The sequence below is a fragment of the Somniosus microcephalus genome, chromosome 10 (assembly GCF_052327205.1).
Source record: "Somniosus microcephalus isolate GS21.2 chromosome 10, FLI_Smic_1.0, whole genome shotgun sequence".
NCBI classification, from domain to species: Eukaryota; Metazoa; Chordata; class Chondrichthyes; order Squaliformes; family Somniosidae; genus Somniosus; species Somniosus microcephalus.
The window spans coordinates 10,360,959-10,378,421 of NC_140996.1; the positions used below are offsets into that span (position 1 = coordinate 10,360,959).

Genomic DNA, 17,463 nt, shown 5'->3' on the forward strand with positions numbered 1-17,463 from the left:
CAAAATTAGGTGCATATCAAGCCTATCCGTGAACAGAACTTCTCCCCTGAAGTGTGCGCAGAAGCATGACCTTTGATAAGTTACATATCTTTCCTAGTTATTGTTTGAAGACTGTTGCTCATTTTTAAGCGCTTCAGCTCAATTGCAACTCATTATTTTGGTGTTATTCTTTCAGCCATATATTTTCCAAAACTTCATTTTAATTCAGGATTGATAATTGCTCTCTTTTTTTGGTTTTCAGGCAGCCATGTGCTACATCCATGTCGCGGCACTCGTGACTGAATATCTCAAAAGGAAAGGTAAGGTGAACACATTGGTTGTGTTGAAAGACCCATGGGTGTTTTGGTCAGGCAGTGTTGGTGCCTTACTGAAAGGAACGACTTGCATTTATATAGCGCCTTTCACAACCTCAGGACGTCCCAAAGCGCTTTACAGCCAATGAAGTAGTTTTTTGAAGTGTTGTAATGTAGGAACAGCAATGTGATGACTAAATATCTGTTTTAATGGTGGAGGATGAGGGATAAATATTGGCCAGAACTCCCCTGCTGCTCTTCAGAATAGTGCCATGGGATCTTTTACGTCCACCTGAGAGAGCAGACAGGGCCTCGGTTTAACGTCTCGTCCGATAGACGGCACCTCCGACAGTGCGGAGCTCCTTCAGTACTGCCCCTCCGACAGTGTGGCACTCCCTCAGTACTGCCCCTCCGACAGTGCGGCGCTCCCTCAGTACTGCCCCTCCGACAGTGCGGAGCTCCCTCAGTACTGCCCCTCCGACAGTGCGGAGCTCCCTCAGTACTGCCCCTCCGACAGTGCGGAGCTCCCTCAGTACTGCCTCTCCGACAGTGCAGCGCTCCCTCAGTACTGCCCCTCCGACAGTGCGGCGCTCCCTCAGTACTGCCCGTCCGACAGTGCGGCGCTCCCTCAGTACTGCCCCTCCGACAGTGCAGCGCTTCCTCAGTACTGCCCCTCCGACAGTGCGGCGCTCCCTCAGTACTGCCCCTCCGACAGTGCGGCGCTCCCTCAGTACTGCCCGTCCGACAGTGCGGCGCTCCCTCAGTACTGCCCCTCCGACAGTGCAGCGCTTCCTCAGTACTGCCCCTCCGACAGTGCGGCGCTCCCTCAGTACTGCCCCTCCGACAGCGCAGCACTCCCTCGGTACTGCCCCTCCGACAGTGCAGCACTCCCTCGGTACTGCCCCTCCGACAGTGCAGCACTCCCTCAGTCTGCACTGGGTGTGTCGGCCTAGATTTTGTGCTCGAGTCTCTGGAGCGGGACGTGAACCTCACAACCTTGTGACTCGGAGGTGAGAGAGTGCTGCCGACTGACTCGGGGCTGAGACCAGAGTCCATCCATTGTTTGAGTATTTGCGGAAATCCACAGAGAATGTAAAGAGGTCTCGATTCGGGCGTTATCAGAAACTTTATTGGCCCTTGAGACCTGTAGCTTTTAATTAAATAAATCTAATCTGATTTCCTTTGGCAAACCCCAGCCCCCAACAAAACATTGAGCGATGCACGTATTCTCAGACAGACTCCGGCTGGCGCGGGTCTGCATTTAATCTGGTTGCTCGGTGTTGAATCAGTGAGGAGGCCAAAGATGCGTACTGATGGAGTGCTGACTATCTCATCAAAGTGCGAATGCAGCAAAGTTGAAGCACAAAGACACTGAACAAGGAAATACTGACTGACCTGAACCGCGTGTGCCGTTGCTCCCGGACGCGAGAACCTGCACACTAAGAGGGAGACTTCTCCGCAGTTGGAAAAATAAAATTATAGAGCTTCAATTTTGATTATTTTTTTTACCAACTAAGGTAGATCACCTTTTCTGTTCCTAGACATAGAACATAGGAACCTAGCGATGGTCTGTAAAGGCCATAGTTCCATTTAGATTGCCATCCTCCTGTCCTAGCGGTTGGAACCGATGATGTGTTTTTTCTTCAAGATTCTCGATCCAATTTAGGCATGACAAAATAGAAGCTACTTGGTCCCCCCCACCCACCCCGCCCCCCAGGCCATTTCAGAGTGAGATCAGGAAGCACTTCCTCACGCACACGGGTGGTGGAAAGCTGGAACTTGCTCCGCTCCCCCCACACCACTGAAAGGCTGTGGATGCTGGAGGGTGGGTCGGGGGGGGGATTGTCAATTAAAATTTACGAGGACGAGATTGATAGTTCTTGTTTGGTAATGGCATCAAACAGCATGAAGCACAGGCGGTTAAAAAGAACTGAGCTGCAGATCCGCCATGATCTCATCGAATGGCGGGATGGGCGCGAGGGGCTGAATGGCCTCCTCCTCTTCCTGTGTCCCTTGCAATCTCCCTTCATAAGATATTCCAAAAGCCAACCACCCTCTCGGTGAAATAATGTTTACTTGGCACCCTGCCTGAACCCACGAATTATATTTAGAATCCCCTTGTTTTGCTAACATGTATCAAATCAAATATCCCTGTTTAATCCTCTACATTCCCGAGCCTTATTAATTTGAATACTTCCGTCATGTTCCCTGCAGTCCTCACTTTTTATAATCCATCGTTCGGACATCTCTTGTTGTTCACCTGTTGCTTCCCACAGATTGATTTGTCCTTTTGGAGCTCCACAAAACGCCAACCTTGCTTATCTACAATTTTGCATGACATAATTCAGAATTTGCTTTGTAAACAGCCAGATTTAGACCTGTTAGCCTCTATGCTGCCATCAATCACTGATAAAACAAAATGGTGCGGTGTGTGCAAAGTTTGTGACATAGCGCACGCTGTTTTGTATCAGCCGTGGCTCAGTGGGTAGCACACTCCCAGTGCCGTACTGAGGGAGTGCTGCACTGTCGGAGGGGCAGTACTGAGGGAGCGTCGCACTGTCGGGGGGGCAGTACTGAGGGAGCGCAGTACTGAGGGAGCGCCGCATTGTCGGAGGGGCAGTACTGAGGGAGCGCCGCACTGTCGGAGGGGCAGTACTGAGGGAGTGCTGCACTGTCGGAGGGGCAGTACTGAGGGAGCACCGCACTGTCGGGGGGGCAGTACTGAGGGAGCGCAGTACTGAGGGAGCGCCGCATTGTCGGAGGGGCAGTACTGAGGGAGCGCCGCACTGTCGGAGGGGCAGTACTGAGGGAGTGCTGCACTGTCGGAGGGGCAGTACTGAGGGAGCGCCGCACTGTCAGAGGGGCAGTACTGAGGGAGCGCCGCACTGTCGGAGGGGCAGTACTGAGGGAGCGCCGCACTGTCGGGGGGGCAGTACTGAGGGAGCGCTGCACTGTCGAGGGGGCAGTACTGAGGGAGCGCAGTACTGAGGGAGCGCCGCATTGTCGGAGGGGCAGTACTGAGGGAGCGCCGCACTGTCGGAGGGGCAGTACTGAGGGAGTGCCGCACTGTCAGAGGGGCAGTACTGAGGGAGCGCTGCACTGTCGGAGGGGCAGTACTGAGGGAGCGCCGCACTGTCGGAGGGGCAGTACTGAGGGAGCACCGCACTGTCGGAGGGTCAGTACTGAGCGAGTGCTGCACTGTCGCAGCTGCCGTCTTTCAGATGAGACGTTAAACCGAGGCACCGACTGCCCCTCTCGGGTGGATGTAAAAGATCCCACGGCCTCTATTTCAAAGAAGAGCAGGGGAGTTCTCCCCGGTGTCCTGGCCAATATTTATCCCTCAATCAACCTCATTAAAAAACAGATTATCTGGTCATTATCACATTGCTGTTTGTGGGAGCTTGCTGTGCGCAAATTGGCTGCCGCGTTTCCTACATTACAACAGTGGCTACACTTCAGTAAGTACTTCATTGGCTGTAAAGTGCTTTGGGACGTCCTGACGTCATGAAAGGCCCCATATAAATGCATCTTTCTTCATTAAAAATGGGATCTTAGCTGCTGATGTACAACAAAAAACGGCGTCACTGTTTATCTGAAATTTTCTGAAGCAACACAGCCTGTGTAACCGGTAATTAGAACATTTTGTACAGGCATCCAAAACTACCTCTGAATTGATAATACCCTAAAAAGAGGGAAACTGTTCCCATTGGCGGAAGGGTCGGGAACCAGAGGACACAGATTTAAGGTGATTGGCAGAAGAACCAAAGGCGACATGAGGGAAAACCTTTTTACGCAGCGAGTGGTTAGGATATGCCTGAAAGGGTGGTGGAGGCAGACTCAATCGTGGCTTTCAAAAGGGAATTGGATAAGTACCTGAAGGAAAAAAATTACAGGGCTACAGGGAAAGGGCTGAAGTGTTCTTGCAGAGAGCCTGCATGGGCTCGATGGGCCGAATGGCCTCCTTCTGTGCTCTAACCATTCAATGAAAACAGTGTTGGTTAATTCAGTGAATGGAACTGCCCAACAATTTCCTGTTGCAGTTTTCTATGAGTATGATTTCTTTCATTTGCTGAGCTTTCCCTTATAACTAACGGGAGTTGGTAAGCTTGCGGTCATTCAAAACTCTGCTGCCCGTGTCCTAACTCGCACCAAGTCCCGTTCACCCATCGCCCCTGTGCTCGCTGACCAACATTGGCTCCCGGTCCGGTAACGCCTCGATTTTAAAAGTTCTCATGATTGTTTTCAAATCCCTCCATGGCCTCGCCCCCTCCCTATCTCTGTAACCTCCTCCAGCGCTCCAACTCTCTGAGATCTCTGCACTCCTCCAATTCTGGCTTCTTGAGCTTCTCCGATTTTCATCGCTCCACCATTGGCGGCCGTGCCTTCAGGTGCCTGGGCCCTAAGCTCTGGAATTCCCTCCCTAAACCTCTCCGCCTCGCTCCTCTCTCTCCTCCTTTAAGACGCTCCTTAAAATCCTACCTCTTTGACCAAGTTTTTGGTCACCTGTCCCTAATATCTCCTTCTGTGGCTCGGTTTTGTTTGATAATCGCTCCTGTGAAGCAATTTGGGAGGTTTTACTGCATTAATGGCGTTATATAAAAGCGACTTGTTGCTGTTATTTTTGTTGTTGTTGGTGCTAAGGTGTGGTTATCATATTTGTTGAATGCGAATTTCCCGCCAGATAAGATTTTCAAAACTTTCACCACTGGAACCTGGTTCAAATTCCCGCTAAGACTAATTCCCTTCTTTCAGATTTTTTTTTTTTAATCCGCACCAAACAATATTTTGGACAAAATGGGCTCTGAAAACTATTATTTGTCTATTTCTGTACTGCTTTTATCCCTGTAGACTTGATAATTCTGTGATCTTTTAGAATTTCCATGAGTGATTCCAGAACTGAGAGGTTATAACGATCAGGAAAGATTGAACAGGCTGGGGCTCTTTTCTCTAGAAAGGAGAAGGCTGAGGGGTGACCTGATAGAGGTCTTTAAGATTGCGAAGGGGTTTGATTGGGTAGACGCAGAGAAAATGTTTCCACTTGTGGGGGAGACCAGAACTAGGGGCCATCAATATAAGATAGTCACTAATAAATCCAATAGGGAATTCAGGAGAAACGTCTTTACCCAGAGAGCGGTGAGAATGTGGAACTCGCTACCACAGGGAGTGGTTGAGGCGAATAGTATCGATACATTTAAGGGGAAGCTGGATAAACACATGAGGGAGAAAGGAATAGAAGGATATGGTGATGGGGTGAGATGAAGAGGGGCGGGAGGAGGCTGGTGTGGAGCAGAAACACCGGCATAGAACAGTTGGGCTGAATGATCTGTTTCTGTGCTGTACATTCCTCTAAGTCAATAATACTCTTCAAAACAAAGAACACGAGCAAAAGTAACCGATTGTTTAATCTGTTGAAATGAATTTGTAGGAGAAGTCATTTAATATGCCTCACTGTGGTATATCTTGCAGAAACTTGCCCATCTCTATAAAACTCATCAAGCTTACCAAAAAAAATTGCTGAGGTTACGTGAAACTTGCTGTCACAGGGAGTGGTTGAGGCGAATAGCGCAGATATATAGAAAGAGAGAGCGCGCTAAGTACACGAGGGAGAAAGGAACAGAAGGTTATGTCCAAAAGCAAAATACTGCGGATGCTGGAAATCTGAAATAAAAGACAGAAAATGTTGTAAATACTCAGCAGGCCAGGCAGCATCTGTGGAGAGAGAAACAGAGTTAACGTTTCAGGTCGATGACCCTTCGTCAGAACTGGAAAAAGTTGGAGATGTAAAAGGTTTTTAAGCAAGTGTCGGGGCTGGGAGAGGGGGAAGGGAGGAAAGAACAAAAGGGAAGGTCTGTGATAGGATGGAAGGCAGGAGAGATTAAGAGACAAAAGGGATGATGGTGCGAGGCAAAAGGAGACGGTAATGGGACAAGTTAAGAAACAAAAGATGAGTCTAGATGTTCACCTGAGAGGGCAGGTGGCATCTTGAACAGTCTAATCAGATTTGCAGGTCGCTCTGACCTTTCAGTTGCAGGAAGTATAAATGATACCAAGAAGGGCAGTCTGGTAAATGCATCTTCATATTCCATTTGCCTCTTCCAGGTGTATTTAAACAAGGCTGCACAGCTTTTAAGGTGATCACGCCCAACATCGATGAGGAGGCAGCAATGATGGAGGATGTAGGAATGCAAGATGTCCACTACAATGAGGTGAGTTGATCCGAGCGTTATCATAATCTGCAATCGTGCCGTTTCCTTACAATATTCAAACTCGGATGTTGGTGCTGTTCGTGCTGCATGTTTGTACTTAGTCCTGACCAAGACTATGAGTGCCTTCGATCACTGCTTGGGCTCAACCGGCCACTTGCTTTGATGGAATCTTTATTCCTCGGTTCTTTTTGTTTACGTGATTGTCTGTTTGTTTGGGTGCGCACCACGGTCTCATAACGTGTCAAGAGAGTCGCGCTGACTAGGCGGGTATCTGGAGTTGGGTCGCAGATCAGCCGTGATCTCGTTGAATGGCGGAACAGGCTCGAGGGGCTGAATGGCCTCCTCCTGCTCCTGGGGTGGAAGCTTTATGCATGCTCCTCTGAGCAATAGTCTTTCACTTTATATTTAAGGATAATACGGTTCTGTGAAAGAAAGAAGGAACTTGCATTTCTATAGCGCCTTTCACAACCTCAAGATGTCCCAAAGCGCTTTACAGCCAATGAAGGACATTTTTTTTGAAGTGTGGTCGCTGTTGTAATACGGGAAACGCGGCAGCCAATTTACGCACAGCAAGCTCCCACAAACAGCAATGTGATAATGACCAGATGAAGATTTTTTTTTTAGTCGTGTGGGGTGAAGGAGAACTCCCCCGCGCTTCGAAATAGTGCCACGGGATCTTTTACATCCATCTGAGAGGGCAGACGGGGCCGAAAGATGGCACCTCTGACAGTGCAGCACTCCCTCAGCACCTAGGGTTGGCGCACTACAGCTCCAATACTCACGGGCGTAGTGTCAGCCTAACTCATTATCAGTAAGTGCAGAATGTACGTTGTGAGCAAACTCCAGGGTGATAAGAATATACTGAAGTTGCAAATATAGTTATCAACCATTTTAAAAACACAAATTGCCTCAGAGATGGACTGTTAACCTTTCCTCATTGAGCGCACCACTAGTTAATCATTGATAGGATCACAGTCGACATAATTAAAAAGTTGCTTGCTAAAGAACATCTGTTCACACAGTTGTCCTGTAATGGGATTGTATTACTGATAATTAGCATTTTTGTTCTGCTTTAGTCATTGATATCTCCTGAGTCAGCTAAAACAGCTCAAAAATACGTGACAATTTAAGACAAAAATAATAATGCATTCCATCTAATTTTCCTCCCTTATCCTGTCCTCAAAGCATTGACTCATCATCATTAACGTTCTCATCCTTGTGTTCAAATCCCTCCATGGCCTCGCCCCTCCCTATCTCTGGTGCAGCGCGCTCCCGGCTGGCCTCACATCTTCCATCCTCCGTAAGCTTGAGCTCATCCAATACTCGGCTGCCCCGTGTCCTAACTCGCACCAAGTCCGTTCGCCCATCGCCCCGCCCCCCCCCCCCCCCCCCCCCCCCCCCCGCCCGCCATGCTCGCTGACCGACATTGACTCCCGGTCCGACAACGTCTCGATTTCAAAATTCTCATTCAGGTTTTCAAATCCCTCCATGGCCTCACCCCTCCCCATCTCTGTAACCTCCTCCAGCCCCCCACCCCCCCCCCCCCCCCCCCGCAGATCTCTGCACTCCCCCAATTCTGGCCTCTTGCGCCGCCCCGATTTTCATCGTTCCACCATTGGCGGCCGTGCCTTCAGCGGTACTATCCCGTAGACTCGGGGTGACTGCAGTCTGCCAAGCCCCGTGCCCGAGATGACTATTAAGCACTTCCCGTTGGCCACTGGGTCGGGTGTGTGATGGACTCCGCAGTAGGATAGCCTCTCACTTGGCAGCATGATTCCCCACTGCCGGTCGGTGAATCACTCCCCACAATGAGTCACTGCTCTGAGGACGAGATAAAGGAGGAAAATTAGAGGGAATGTATTTTTATTTTTCCTTAAATTGTCAAGTATTTTTGAGGTGATTATAGCTCTATAAAAAGATATTTATCAACTAAATGCTGCCATCATTGTATTTCACTCTTGTTCAAGCTATCTACTTTGCTTCTATCAGTTTGTATTCAATGTAAATCGATTTTAAAACATTTAAAAAAAAATTCCATATCATCTTTAATGGGGAAAAAAGCAAAGGCTCCTAAGAAATGAACACTGAAAAATAGTAGGGTTACTGGAGGTGATCGGATGTGAGGTCCTGTTTGACCCGGACCCCGACCCCATACCCTCGCCCATCACCAAGACCGCCTACATCACCCTTCTCTGTCCACCTCAGCTCATCTGCTGCTGAAACCCTCATCCAAGCCTTTGTTACCTCTAGACTTGACTATTCCAATGCTCCCCTGACCGGCCTTCCACCTTGCCCCCTGTGTAAACTTGCACTCATTCAAACCTCTGCTGCCTGTATCCTAACTCGCACCAACTCACTCAAAATAGGGCTTCACAGGGGTGTTATCAGACAAAATTTGACACCGAGCCACATAAGGGGAAATTAGGACAGCTGGGTCAGAGGTAGCTTTTGAGGCGTGTCTTAAATTGGGAGAGAGTGACGGAGGGGTTTAGGGAGGGAATTCCAGAGCTCAGGGGCCAGGCAGCTGAAGGCACGGCCACCAATGGTGGAGCGAAGAAAATCGGGGGATGCGCAAGAGGCCAGAATTGGAGGAGCGCAGAGATCTGGGAGGGTTGTAGGGCTGGAGGAGGCTACAGAGATGGGGAGAGGGTGAGGCCATGGAGGGATTGGTGAACGGGACTTGGTGCGAGTTAGGACACGGGCAGCCGAGTGTTGGATGAGCTCAAGTTTACAGAGGATGGAAGATGGGAGGCCGGCCTGGAGAGCGTTGGAATAGTCGAGTCTGGAGGTAACAGAGGCATGGATGAGGGTTATGGCTTCACGAGTGGACAGAAGAAATTGGAAAAGCAAAAAGAAGGGGCGGAGGGGAAGGGAAATGTGAATATTTTAAAAGTCCTTCCTTCCATTTGATTTCCAATACAAAATATCTTGATTGGTTTTGTATGGGGCATTACATAAGAACATAAGAAATAGGAGCACGGGTCAGCCATTCAGCCCCTCGAGCCTGCTCCGCCATTCAATGAGATCATGGCTGATCTTCTGCCTCAACTCCATTCACCGGCCCTATCGCCATATCCCTCGATGCCCTTACTAGTCAGAAATCTATCGACTTCTGTTTTGAATATACCCAATGACTGAGCCTCCACAGCCCTCTGGGGTAGAGAATTCCAAAGATTCACCACCCTGTGTGTGAAGAAATTTCTTCTCATCTCAGTCCTGAATGGCCTACCCTTTATCCTGAGGCTGTGGCCCCTGGTTCTAGACACCCAGCCAAGGGAAACATTCTCCCAGCATCCACCCTATCAAGCCCTGTGATAATTTTGTATGCTTCAATGAGATCCCCTCTCATTCTTCTGAATTCAAGAGAATACAGGCCTAGTTTACTCAATCTCTTCTCATACGACAGTCCCGCCATCCCAGGAATCAATCTCGTGAACCTTTGTTGCACTCCCTCTATGGCAAGTGTATCCTTCCTTAGGTAAGGAGACCAAAATTGTACACAGTACTCCAGGTGTGGTCTCACCAAGGCCCTATATAATTGGAGTAAGACTTCTTTACTCCTGTACTCAAATCCTCTTGTAATGAAGGCCAGCATACCATTTGCCTTCCTAATGGCTTGCTGCACCTGCCCATTCACTTTCAGTGACTCATGTACAAGGACACCCAGGTCCCTTTGAGCATCTGTATTCCCTAATCTTTCACCATTTTCTACCAAAGTGGATAACTTCACATTTATCCACATTATATTCCATCTGCCATGTTCTCGCCCACTCACTGAGCCTGTCGAGATCCCCTTGAAGCCTCTTCACATCCTCTTCACAACTGACACTGCCACCTAGTTTTGTATCATCAACCAATTTGGAAATGTTACATTTAGTCCCCTCATCCAAATCATTGATATAGTTTGTGAATAGCTGGGGCCCAAGCACCGATCCTTGCGGTACCTCAAGTCACAGCCTGCCATCCTGAAAAAGACCCGTTTATCCCTACTCTTTGTTTTATGTCTGTTTACCAATTCTCAATCCATGCTAGTATATTACCCCCAATTCCATGTGCCCTAACTTTGTTCACCAACCTCTTGTGTGGGACCTTATCAAAGGCCTTCTGAAAATCCAGATGCACCACATCTACCGGTTTCCCTTTGTCTACTCCACTAGTTACATCCTCAAAGAACTCCAATAGGTTTGTTAAACAGGATTTCCCTTTGACTCTGCCCAATCTTACTATTAGTTTCTAAGTGCCCAGTTATTGCATCCTTTATAATAGATTCCAGCATTTTCCCAACTACTGATGTGAGACTAACAGGTCTGTAGTTCCCCATTTTCTCTCTCCCTCCTTTCTTAAATAGCAGGGTTACATTTGCTATCCTCCAATCTGCAGGAACCGTTCCAGAATCTATAGAATTTTGGAAGATGACAACCAATGCGTCCACTATCCCAATGGCCACCTCTTTAAAAACCCTAGGATGTAGGTCATCCGGTCCTTAGATTACATAGGATATACGGCACAGAAACAGGCCATGTGGCCCAACCAGTCCATGCCGGTGTTTATGCTCCACTCGAGCCTCCTCCCGTCTTTCCTCATCTAACTCTATCAGCGTAACCCTCTATTCCCTTCTCCCTCATAGGCTTGTCTAGCCTCCCCTTAAATGCATCGATACTATTCGCCTCAACCACTCCCTGTGGGAGCGAGTTCCACATTCTCCCCACTCTCTGGGTAAAGAAGTTTCTTCTGAATTCCCTATTGGATTTCTTGGTGACTGTCTTATATTGATGGCCTCTAGTTATGCTCTTCCCCACAAGTGGAAACATTCTCTCTGTATCCACTTTATCAAAACTTTTCATAATTTTAAAGACCTTATAGGGAAATAGAGGTAAACAAATATGATTTGATTGGGATTACGGAAACATGGCTCCAGGGTGGCCAAGGCTGGCAACTCAACATCCAGGGGTATTCAATATTCAGGAAAGATAGGCAAAAAGGAAAGGGAGGTAGAAACATGGAAGATAGGAGCAGGAGTAGGCCATTCGGCCCCTCGAGCCTGCTCCGCCATTCAATGAGATCATGGCTGATCATCCAAATTCAGTACCCTGTCCCTGCCTTCTCCCCATATCCCTTGATCCCTTTAGCCTCAAGAAATATATCCAATTCTTTCTTGAATATATTTAATGAACTGGCCTCCACCGCCCTCTGTGGCAGAGAATTCCACAGGTTCACCACTCTCTGGGTGAAGAAATTCCTCCTCATTTCAGTCCTAAATGGCTTACCCCTTATCCTTAGACTATGACCCCTGGTTCTGGACTCCCCCGCCATCGGGAACATCCTTCCTGCATCTAGTCTGTCCAGAACTGACAGAATTTTATAGGTTTCGATGAGATCCCCACTCACTCTTCTAAAATCCAGTGAGTATAAGCCCAAATGACACAATCTCTCCTCATACATCATTCCTGCCATCCCAGGTATCAGTCTGGTGAATCTTCGCTGCACTCCTTCCATGGCAAGAACGTCCATCCTCAGGTAAGGCGACCAAAACTGCACACAGTACCCAAGGTGCGGTCTCATCAAGGCCCTGTAGAACTGTAGCAAGACATCCTTGTTCCTGTACTCGAACCCTCTTGCTACGAAGGCCAACATACCATTTGCCTTCTTAACCGCCTGCTGCACCTGCATGCTTACCTTCAGCGACTGGTGCACAAGAACACCCAGGTCTCTTTGCACTTCCCCTTCTCCCAATCTATCACCATTCAAATAATAATCTGCCTTCCTGTTTTTGCCACCAAAGTGGATAATCTCACATTTATCCACATTATAGTGCATTTGCCATTTTTCTGCCCAATCACCCAACCTGTCCAAATCGTACTGGAGTTTCAGGACATCCTCCTCACAGCTTACCCTCCCACCCAGCTTTGTGTCGTCTGCAAATTTGGAGATATTACATCCAATTCCCTTGTCCAGATCATTAATATATATTGTGAACAGCTGGGGTCCTAGGACCAATCCTTGCAGTACCCCACTAGTCACTGCCTGCCACTCGGAAAACGACCCGTTTATTCCAACTCTTTGCTTTCTGTCCGCCAACCAGTTCTCTATCTAAGTCAATACCTTGCCCCCAATCCCATGTGCCTTAATTTTGCACGCTAATCTCTTATGCGGGACCTTATCGAAAGCCTTCTGAAAGTCCAAATACACCACATCCACTGGTTCTCCCTTATCTATTTTACCAGTTACATCCTCAAAAAATTCCAGTAGATTAGTCAAGCATGATTTACCTTTTGTAAATCCATGTTGACTTTGTCCGATCCTGTCACTGCTTTCCAAGTGCTCTGCTATTACATCTTTTATAATGGACTCTAGCATTTTCCCCACTACCGATGTCAGGCTTACCGGTCTATAATTCCCCGCTTTTTCTCGACCACCTTTTTTGAATAGTGGGGTAACATTAGCTACCCTCCAATCCATGGGTACTGTTCCAGAGTCTATCAAGTTCTGGAAGATGACCAGCAATGCATCTACTATTCATAGGTGGGGTAGCATTGCTGGTTAAAGAAGGGATTAACACAATTGTAAGGAAGGATATTAGCTCTGATGATGTGGAATCTGTATGGGTAGAACTGAGAAATACCAAGGGGCAGAAAATGTTAGTGGGTGTGGTATATAGACCTCCAAACAGTAATGCGGAGGTTGGGGATGGCATTAAAAGGGAAATTAGAGAAGCGTGCAATAAGGGCACAGCAGTCATCATGGGTGACTTTAATCTACATATAGATTGGGCTAACCAAATTAGTAACAATACTGTGGAGGAGGAATTCCTGGAGTGTTTAAGGGATGGTTTCCTGGACCAATATGTCGAGGAACCAACCAGAGATCAGGCCATCTTAGACTGGGTATTATGTAACGAGATAGGATTAATTAGCAATCTTGTTGTATGAGGCCCCTTGGGTCGGAGCGATCATAATATGATCGAATTCTTCATTAAGATGGAGAATGAAGTAGTCGACTCAGAGACTAGGGTCCTAAATTTAAATAAAGGAAACTACGATGGTCTGAGGCGCGAGTTGGGTAGGATTGATTGGGGAATGTCACTCAAAGGGTTGACGGTGGATAGGCAATGGCAAACATTCAAAGATCACATGGATGAACTACAGAATTTGTTCATCCCAGTTTGGCATAAAAATAAAACAAAAAAGGTGACTCAACCGTGGCTAACGAGGGAAATTAGGGATAGCATAAGATCCAAGGAGAGGACATATAAATTGGCCAGAAAAAGCAGTAAACCTGAGGATTGGGAGCAGTTTAGGATTCAACAAAGGAGGACAAAGGGATTAATTAAGAGGGGGAAAATAGAATATGAGAGTAAGCTTTCAGGGAACATAAAAACTGACTGTAAAAGCTCTTATAGATATGTGAAGAGAAAAAGATTGGTGAAGTCAAGCGTAGGTCCCTTGCAGTCAGAATCAGGGGAATTTATAATGGAGAACAAAGAAATGGCAGACCAATTAAATACATACTTTGGTTCTGTCTTCACAAAGGAGGACACAAATAACCTCCCAGAGATGTCGGGGAACATAGGGTCTGATGAAAGGGAGGAACTGAAAGAAATCAGTATTTGTAGGGAAATGGTGTTAGAGAAATTGACGGGATTGAAGGCCAATAAATCCCCAGGGCCTGATAATCTACATCCTAGGGTACTTAAGGAAGTGGCCCTAGAAATAGTTGATGCTTTGCTGATCATCTTCCAGCATTCGATGGAATCTGGAACAGTACCCATGGATTGGAGGGTAGCTAATGTTACCCCACTATTCAAAAAAGGTGGTAGAGAGAAAACGGGGAATTACAGACCGGTAAGCCTGACATCAGTCGTGGGGAAAATGCTAGAGTCCATTATAAAAGATGTAATAGCAGAGCACTTGGAAAACAGTGACAGGATCGGACAAAGTCAACATGGATTTACAAAAGGTAAATCGTGCTTGACTAATCTACTGGAATTTTTTGAGGATGTAACTGGTAAAATAGATAAGGGAGAACCAGTGGATGTGGTGTATTTGGACTTTCAGAAGGCTTTTGATAAGGTCCCGCATAAGAGATTAGCGTGTAAAGTTAAGGCACATGGGATTGGGGGCAAGGTATTGACTTGGATAGAGAACTGGTTGGCAGACAGAAAGCAAAGAGTTGGAATAAACGGGTCTTTTTCCGAGTGGCAGGCAGTGACTAGTGGGGTACCGCAGGGATTGGTCCTTGGACCCCAGCTATTCACAATATATATTAATGATCTAGACAAGGGAACTAGATGTAATATCTCCAAATTTGCAGACGACACAAAGCTTGGTGGGCGTGTGTGCTGTGAGGAGGATGCCAAGAAACTCCAGGATGATTTGGACAGGTTGGGTGATTGGGCAAAAGCATGGCAGATGCAATATACCGTGGATAAATGCGAGGTTATCCATTTTGGTGGCAAAAACAGGAAGGCAGATTATTATCTGAATGGCAATAGATTGGGAGAAGGGGAAGTGCAACGAGACCTGGGTGTCCTTGTGCACCAGTCGCTGAAGGTAAGCATGCAGGTGCAGCAGGCGGTTAAGAAGGCAAATGGCATGTTGGCCTTCGTAGCGAGAGGGTTTGAGTACAGGAACAAGGAAGTCTTGCTGCAGTTGTACAGGGCCTTGGTGAGACCACACCTTGAGTATTGTGTGCAGTTTTGGTCGCCTTATCTGAGGAAGGATGTTCTTGCCATGGAAGGAGTTCAGCGAAGATTCACCAGGCTGATACCTGAGATGGCAGGAATGACGTATGAGGAGAGATTGGGTCGATTGGGCTTGTGCTCGCTGGAGTTTAGAAGAATGAGAGGGGATCTCATTGGAACTTATAAAATTCTGACAGGACTGGACAGACTCGATGCAGGAAGGATGTTCCCGATGGCCGGGGAGTCCAGAACCAGGGGTCACAGTCTAAGGATAAGGGGTAGGCCATTTAAGACAGAAATGAGGAGGAATTTCTTCAACCAGAGAGTGGTGAACCTGTGGAATTCTCTACCACAGAAGGCAGTAGAGGCCAATACATTAAATATATTCAAGAAGGAGTTGGATATATTTCTTAAAGCTAAAGGGATCAAGGGGTATGAGGAGAAAGCAGGGACCTGGTACTGAATTTGGATGATCAGCCATGATCGCATTGAATGGCGGAGCAGGCTCGAGGGGCCGAATGGCCTACTCCTGCTCCTATCTTCTATGTTTCTATGACCTCTATTAGGTCACCCCTCAACCTTTTTTCAAGAAAAAAGAGACCCAGCCTGTTCATCCTTTCCTGATATGTATACCCTCCCATTTCTGGTAAATCTTCTCTTCAGCCTCTCCAGTGCCTCTATATCCTTTTTATAATATGGCAACCAGAACTGCACTCAGTACTCCAAGTGTGGTCTAACCAAGGTTCGATACAGGTTTAGCATAACTTCCCTACTTTTCAATTCTATCCCTCTAGAAATAAACCCGAGTGCTTGTTTTTTTTTTATGGCCTTGTTAACCTGTGTCACAACTTTTAGTGATTTGTGTATCTGTACTCCGAGATCCCTTTGTTCCTCCGCCCCACCCAGACTCGCACCCTCCAAGTGATAAGTGACCTCCCTATTCTTCCTACCAATTTTTCAGCATTGTGTTGCATTACAACCGGTGAAGTAACTTTGCAAACATTTGGTACTTGGACTCATCTCTAACTTGCTGGATATTCGTGTCAGCTGTCTTCCAGCATGTTTGTCTTTCAGCATTGGATTACAGTAATACTGAAAATAAAACTTTGCAATCTTTATTTAACAGTTGATGAATTTACTGCTGTGAACTTTTGTTGCTTATGATACTTATTTTAATTTATTACATTTCCTGCTGTTGTAATACCACTATTACATACGTGGTATTTATATTTACAACACAGTTTGATTTTATATTCAGATTTTATTGCAGTAAATCTTGGCTTTATTGCACTGTAAGCTTACTTTGCAGATTTGTTTTTATTTTGGGAGTGCCGTACACTACACATTGCCAACAAATTGGTGCGACTGCATTATCCGTGCGTTAATGGTGCAACATTATCAAATTAATTTGCATGGAGACTTAGAATCATACGGCACAGGAGGAGGCCATTCGGCCCATCGTGCCTGTGCCGGCTCTTTGAAAGAGCTCTCCAATTAGTCCCACTCCCCCTGCTCTTTCCCCGTAGCCCTGCAATTTTTTTTGTTTTCAAGTATTTATCCAATTCCCTTTTGAAAGTTACTATTGAATCTGCTTCCACCGCCCTTTCAGGCAGCGCATTCCAGATCACAACAACTCGCTGTGTAAAAACATTCTCCTCATCTCCCCTCTGGTTCTTTTGCCAATTATCTTAAATCTGTGTCCTCTGGCTACCGACCCTCCTGCCACTGGAAACAGTTTCTCCTTATTTACTCTATCAAAACCCTTCTTAATTTTGAACACCTCTCTTAAATCTTCCCTTAACCTTCTCTGCTCTAAGGAGAACAATCTTAGCTTCTATAATCGCTCCACGTATCTGTAGTCCCTCATCCCTGGTCCCATTCCAGTAAATCTCCGCTGCAGGGCCTTGACATCCTTCCTAAAGATAGCCAGAATTGGACATAAAACTCCAGTACAAAAGCAAAATGCTGGAAATCTGAAATAAAAACAGCAAATGCTGGGAATATTCAGCAGGTCAGGCAGCATCTGTGGAGAGAGAAACAGAGTCACCGTTTCAGGTCGATGATCAGGTTGGAAAAAGTTAGAGCCGGGGAGTGGGACTAATAGAAGTTTACTTCTCTAACTTTTTCCAGTTCTGACGAAGGGTCATCGACCTGAAACGTTAACTCTGTTTCTCTCTCCACAGATGCTGCCGGACCTGCTGAGTGTTTCCAGCATTTTCTCTGTTTAATATAAAACTCCAGCATTTCCTTTAAAATGATGGTATTTGTGCTGCAACCGGCTATC

At 46.9% G+C, this 17,463-nt stretch overlaps 1 protein-coding gene across 8 annotated transcripts in view; it reads left to right on the plus strand.

The window, feature by feature from the left end:
* LOC147111436 (dedicator of cytokinesis protein 9-like) overlaps positions 1 to 17,463 on the plus strand; it is a 499,826-nt gene that overhangs the window by 439,463 nt on the left and 42,900 nt on the right. For all 8 annotated transcript variants that reach the window (XM_085998427.1, XM_085998430.1, XM_085998428.1 and 5 more), the window contains exons 44-45: positions 242 to 299; positions 6,393 to 6,499. In XM_085998427.1, the coding sequence (XP_085854553.1) occupies positions 242 to 299; positions 6,393 to 6,499 (165 nt within the window). The remainder of the gene's footprint in view (positions 1 to 241; positions 300 to 6,392; positions 6,500 to 17,463) is intronic.